The sequence below is a fragment of the Helobdella robusta genome (genome assembly GCF_000326865.2).
Source record: "Helobdella robusta unplaced genomic scaffold HELROscaffold_3, whole genome shotgun sequence".
Classification (NCBI taxonomy): Eukaryota; Metazoa; Annelida; class Clitellata; order Rhynchobdellida; family Glossiphoniidae; genus Helobdella; species Helobdella robusta.
In genome coordinates this window covers 3,106,308-3,112,301 of record NW_008704501.1, presented here as the reverse complement: position 1 = coordinate 3,112,301, position 5,994 = coordinate 3,106,308, and the positions used below count along the sequence as shown (strand labels likewise).

At 31.1% G+C, this 5,994-nt stretch overlaps 2 protein-coding genes across 2 annotated transcripts in view; one reads left to right on the top strand and one right to left on the bottom strand.

Annotated features, from left to right (window-relative positions):
* HELRODRAFT_161297 (hypothetical protein) overlaps positions 1-285 on the top strand; it is a gene marked incomplete at both ends in the record, with an annotated part of 1,136 nt that extends 851 nt beyond the window's left edge. The window contains one exon of the mRNA XM_009021230.1: positions 215-285. Within this exon, the coding sequence (XP_009019478.1) occupies positions 215-285 (71 nt within the window). The remainder of the gene's footprint in view (positions 1-214) is intronic.
* Positions 286-2,937: 2,652 nt separating this feature from the next.
* HELRODRAFT_161296 (hypothetical protein) lies at positions 2,938-4,709 on the bottom strand (the record flags this gene model as incomplete). Its single annotated transcript, XM_009021229.1, has 4 exons — positions 2,938-3,210; positions 3,552-3,765; positions 3,834-4,034; positions 4,093-4,709. 4 exons carry the CDS (start codon positions 4,707-4,709, stop codon positions 2,938-2,940), a joined length of 1,305 nt encoding a protein of 434 aa, XP_009019477.1.
* Positions 4,710-5,994: the final 1,285 nt, after the last annotated feature.

The following is a 5,994-nucleotide window of genomic DNA, read 5'->3' as shown; positions in this document are numbered from 1 at the left end:
CAGAAAAGGCAAAGTTTTTGTATTCTACGTAGATGAAAGTAAGAGCTTCTAGCAACACTATTAATCTGAGAAGAGAGAGACATAGTAGAATCAAAGATAAAACCTAGACTACGAAACTTATGAGAGACATCAAGAGTTTTAGAATCAGGTAAGATAATAGGAGGAATAGTAATTGAGTGTTTAGATTTATTAAAACAAATTAATTCAAACTTAGAAGGATTAAGTTTAAGACACATAGAATCAGACCAAGCGATAATCGAAGAAAGACATAGAGATAAATTATGAAGAACACTATTGAGATTAGATGGAGGAAAAGAAGTATAAATATAAGAATCATCAGCATATAGTTGACTAGAGAAAGAAAAGTTATTAATAATACGAGGTAGTTCAGAAGTATAGAGTATAAATAGAAGAGGGCCAAGGATAGAACCCTGAGGTACCCCGAAAGTAAGAGTAGAGGAGTTAGAAGTAGAATTATTGAGAACAACAGAAGAAAAACGATTACAGAGATTTAAATAACACTACTCAATGTATTTAAATAACACTACTCAATGTATTTAAAAACACAGAAAACCAGTCAATAAAATTGTCTTTCTTTGTAGAATTTTATATTAACGTTTTGAAATTTAATAAAAAAAATAATGTTTAACAAAAAATTTTGCGTCACGTTGCACTAGTTTATCTTTCGTGGCTAAAAAAAGCTATTGTTGTTGCCGCTTTGCAAGGTGCAAATTTCATGGCGTACTAATTTCGTAACTGATGCATTTAGATGCTACCTCGACAAATACAAACCCAAAGGGAAGACTTTCTATTTATATACATCATTCCCTAATCCAATCACAAATAAATATAAACTCAATTTATTCAATAGCTGTTAGAATTACCTAAGACATTCCTTTAACCATTTGTAACTATTATAATCCTCCTAATACAAAAATAGGTGATAAACTTGAAAACATTATTAAATCTCTCCCAGTGCCAATGATAATATTAAGTGCTTTAATATTAGAAGATGGAAAACCAGTTATCAAGAAACATACTTTGGGGTGACAACAAAACTAACACATCAGGCAAAGAATTAAAACATTTTATTGTTCACTCAAATATATGTTTAATTGAACCATACATGCCTACTCATTATCACATACAAACAAATATAATGGTCCACAATAGATCTGTTTTTAGCCTCCCCCACTATTTACAGACATGTAACATGGCATAAAGATGATGACTTAGACAATAACGATCACTCTCCAATAGTTCTAACATACAATATCTCAAACCAAAACAATGTAGCCTAATCAATCAATCAATCTTCGTTTAGCGTCCAGAGACCCAGTTTCCAGAGGTAGGACGTTGTTTTCTTTGCCATCAACCTTTTGCGCCAAATTAGACGATCAGTTGTATCCATTTCATTTAAATTTAGAGCTTTCATGTCTTGCTTGATTGTTTGCGACCAGGGCTTCTTTGGACGGCCTTTGGGACGTGTGCCAGGTACTTCAACATCTGCAAGAGAAGTTATGGCACTGTTTTTACTTCGTTTGACATGACCAAATCACCGCAGAAATTCTGCTCCTGGTCCAGACCGAATAACATATAATACTCTTAAAAAACTACCTTTATTACTCTACAAGCATTCAATCATATTTGGACACAAATGAATGGCCAGAGGCATTAGTATTGCCAATACCTAAACCTGGTAAATCAAAATCCAATCCTGAAAATTATAGACCTATCTCATTAATAAATACCCTCTATAAAGTCTTTGAAAAAATAATACTAAATAGGTTGCAATTCCATTTAAATATAAATAACACAACAACAAATATTCAATGTAGGTCAAAAAGATAGTTTACTTCTTTGAGGTTTGACGCTTATTTGTATCGAAATTACAATAGTGTGTAATTTGACCATCTCTGGAAACTCTATTATCTTCGGGAGGATTTGTATTTCTCTCGAGGTGCATCGAGAATCTACTGTGGCTAAATAGCATGGTGGAAGTTTCAAATTTTTTTCGAATGCCGTCTGTGGGTGGCCTCCATGGTGGAAGCTCAAGCGACGTACCAGGAACTTAATTAGTCAAAACTTAATTGAAGTAGAGTGAATGCACTGGAGTGGGAGTCATTGGTTTGTGGGGCTGGCGAACAGTAGGTGGGTTTTCTCTCTTCGTGCTGACTTCAACTTCTGGTGCTTCTGGTCTATGGTGTGGTTATTGAATCTGTTACCCGTCAACTTAAAAAGATTGGAATAAACTATTACAACTTTACATCTTAAAGTATACTTAAGTCAAAGATTACCATTTATTTTTCTGGATTAATGTCTTGATATAGTTTGATCGGATTTTTCCTTTTCGGCTGTGATTGATTTTGAGGATGTAATAATAATAACTAAATAATTATGAAAAAAAATAAAAAAACAAAAATTAGGAAAAAATATTAAAATTACTGGCAAATTATGGCACCATCTCGGGAGCTGCAGTGCCGTTAAAATCTTCATTAAAAAAAAAATTCGTAACTGCTCTAAGATGAGAAACATAACTAAATCTTCCGTTTTATTAAAAGTGACTAAGTTAGATATAATATTTTTATAAATTTGTTGCAAGCTGTGCTGCGAGAAAAACTATAAAAATTGAAAAGAAAAAATAAAAAAAATAAAAAAACAAAAATTTTTGAAAAAATATTTTGTGCATTTAATTAAATGTAAAAGAAAGCAGGTGTCTTATAAGGCACTAACAAATGATCTACATTATTTTAAACTTTCAAAATTTGAAATCAAAATAAATTAAATTAAAATTGAAACATTTGAACAAAATTTGACTCAGATAGCATGCTTAAATGCATTAAATGAAAAAAAAACAACAGAAGATTATCATTATTTTATTGAAAACTGCTGTGAAGTGAAAAATAAACGATATGTACAAAGAGTTTCAGAAAAATTTTATTTCATGGGTGAGTTCTCCCACCAGAATGTAACAGAAAAGCTTGTAGACAAAGACTTGACAAAATGCCAGTACATGGGAGGAATGTAGAGGACGTCACCCGCTTCCACCACCACTTCTTTGTAAGGAATTCTGTGAAAATCTGGAAATCTTCCTAAATCAACATTTTCTACATCAATCTGACTGGTTGTTTGTAGCAAGTGATCACTGTGAATGTGAAGTTTGTCTGAGTATGTTGGATCAATCAGTTTGAAGTATTTCTGTCCAAAAACCTGAAAAAATTCATGAATACTTGTTTCAACAACATTTAATATCACAATTCAAAAATAATGAACATTTGACCAAACAAAAAGATTGAAAAAAATGCATTAAAATGAAGTGTGGAAAAAGAGCTAGACGTTTGCAAGCAACACTCAAATTAGCAGACGAAAATTTAAAAATGATAATATATTATAAAACCATGGATATCTGATGAAACATGGAAACTTATAGAAACTTGTGTGCAACTAAGTGCCAGGCAACAAACCTCACAAGCTCTCAAATAATGCAACCTAAAATGTTTGATTGTAAAGAAAATAAATATGCAGATATCAACAAAGACGAAAACTCAAACCTGGCAAAATAAATTTTCTTTTTCATCTCTGTGCAGGGGAGAGACAGTGTTAGCCGGACCGAACCAAGCATTAATATCAATGTTCACATCACAATCTTCTGAACTGATGGAACAGTAATCAGGTACAATAATGTCCTTTCTTAGATCTTCAATTTGATCAAAAAGTTGATATTGTGCTAAATAGCCTTTCTCCTCTGTATCTTTAAGTATATATCTAAAACAAAAAAAAACAATTGTTTTATCAATAATTTATGCAAAATAAAAATTTAAGTAAAAACTAACTGTTGAATAAATTCATCAATTCGCATGAGCTTTTGTGACCAAGAGTCATCTGTGTACTTGGAACCAATTTCAATTGGCACCAGTCTGCAGCCTGCTTTCCTTCTTATGTAATCGACTGTCCATCTTCTTTCACATAAAGCTGGCCACTTGTCTATGCAATTTTTCATTAAAACTGGCTGACCATTCTTCATGATAACAGTTCTGAAAAAAGGATTTGTTAAGAATATAAATTACATTTTTAAATTCAATAAAAACTTACTGAAAATATTCCAAGGATGGACAATAAACTGTTTCAATTGATTCGTTATCAATAAGTTTGGTTTTCTTCTGTTTATGTTCAACATCATTTTCTCTATTGATATTTGAGGAAAAATTAGCCACATGAAAGAGAGTGGAGTAGATGTTGTGAATGTACGAAGCAAATTGAGGCAGTACACTATTTGGCAGTGAATATCCCATCAATAGTCCCATGTCACAACTCCTCAATATTTTCTTTAATTGTTTTTTAAATATTCTATTCTTTTGTTCCTCATTAAAATTTATTTCTTTGAAATTTTCTTTCAGAAGGAAATACTGACTTGAAGCCTTAATGCAGCTGATTTGTGAATAAACTTTTCTCCATGCCAAAGGCACGTCTTTCCAGTGACCAATGTAGAACTGCTCCCATACGTACTCCAAAAGAATATCAGAGCGAGTGCAACAGTGCTCATATTTTGCTCTTGACCCTTCTTGATAAGCTAAACGTAAATCCTCTACCATTTCTAAGAAAACGTTCCCAAACATACTTTGAGGTCCATCTCCATCTGTAGGCATGATAACATTGTCCAATTGCAGAGGAAATTTAAACGCTTCATCATTTTCATCCATAAAGTTCATTTTTATAATTTAAAAACGTAACAACCAGAAAATCAGGTAAAAATAATTTCTCAATTAGCCGATTTTTATTTAATTAATTAAACAGACCGGACTATCCACGCGGCAACGAGAGATTCAACGTACGTCGACAAATGTGAAACAACAGCGTAACTTACCCTACATGCCTTTATATAAACTCAACAACAAAGGTCCAAAGATGCTGAAACGTGCAATTTATATGTCGTAAAATAGTAATTCTTGAACAAACACTTTTACAGGGTCTCGAACGCACCCGTGAACATTTTCAGTGCGCTTTAGTTTAAATGTATATATATATATTAAAATAATACATACATAACATTGTATATATATATATATATATATATATATATTGGTAATAGATATATATATATTATATTTGCAGCATGAATTCGGAAAATAAGTTTATTTTGAATTTTAATAAACTAAACGTTCACCAAAAAACTTTAGTGAGAAAAAATTAAAAAACGAACTACAAACATATTAACGCCAAACATTCGGTAGAATTTAAAGAATAATGTAAAAATGATGGTCTATTAACAACATATATATATATATATATATATATATATATATATATATATATATATCGCAATCAATATATTTATAAATGACTTGACTTGACCCGACCGATAACATGATGATGACCTTTTCATTTTCTTGTTAATTTCGTTTTCTGTTGGTATTGATCACATAACTAAAATAAATATAACGGCCTTCGCTCACTTTTAACGGTCGAACAAGGAGCTTACTTCCGGAAGAGATTTGGAGGGTGATTTATTATCGTTCGAGTCAAGAGTCGGGCTATCAGGGGCGTCATTTCAGATTTTGGTTGAGGGGGGCGAACTTATGTGGTCTATGACTTAGCATGTAACATATATATATATATATATATATATATATATATATATATATATATATATATATATATATATATATACATATTAATAAAGATCACGGCGTTTCTTACAGTACTCAATCTATATGATAGTTTCTCGATTCTTCGAATAATTCTCCGATCTATTAAACTTAACTTGTTAATGCTATTAACAAAATTCCTATTTACAGAAGATGTCATTATCTACATGTATGCATATAGTACTATTTTCACTACCTAGTGTCGTCAGTGCAACATTATAATAAATTATACATTTTTAAAGTTTTTAAAATTTCAAAATTTTTAAAGTTTTAAAATTACTAAATTATATATCCTATATATATCCTTTTTACAAGGAAAAAGAAAATTTAAACAGAACATGAATTATGT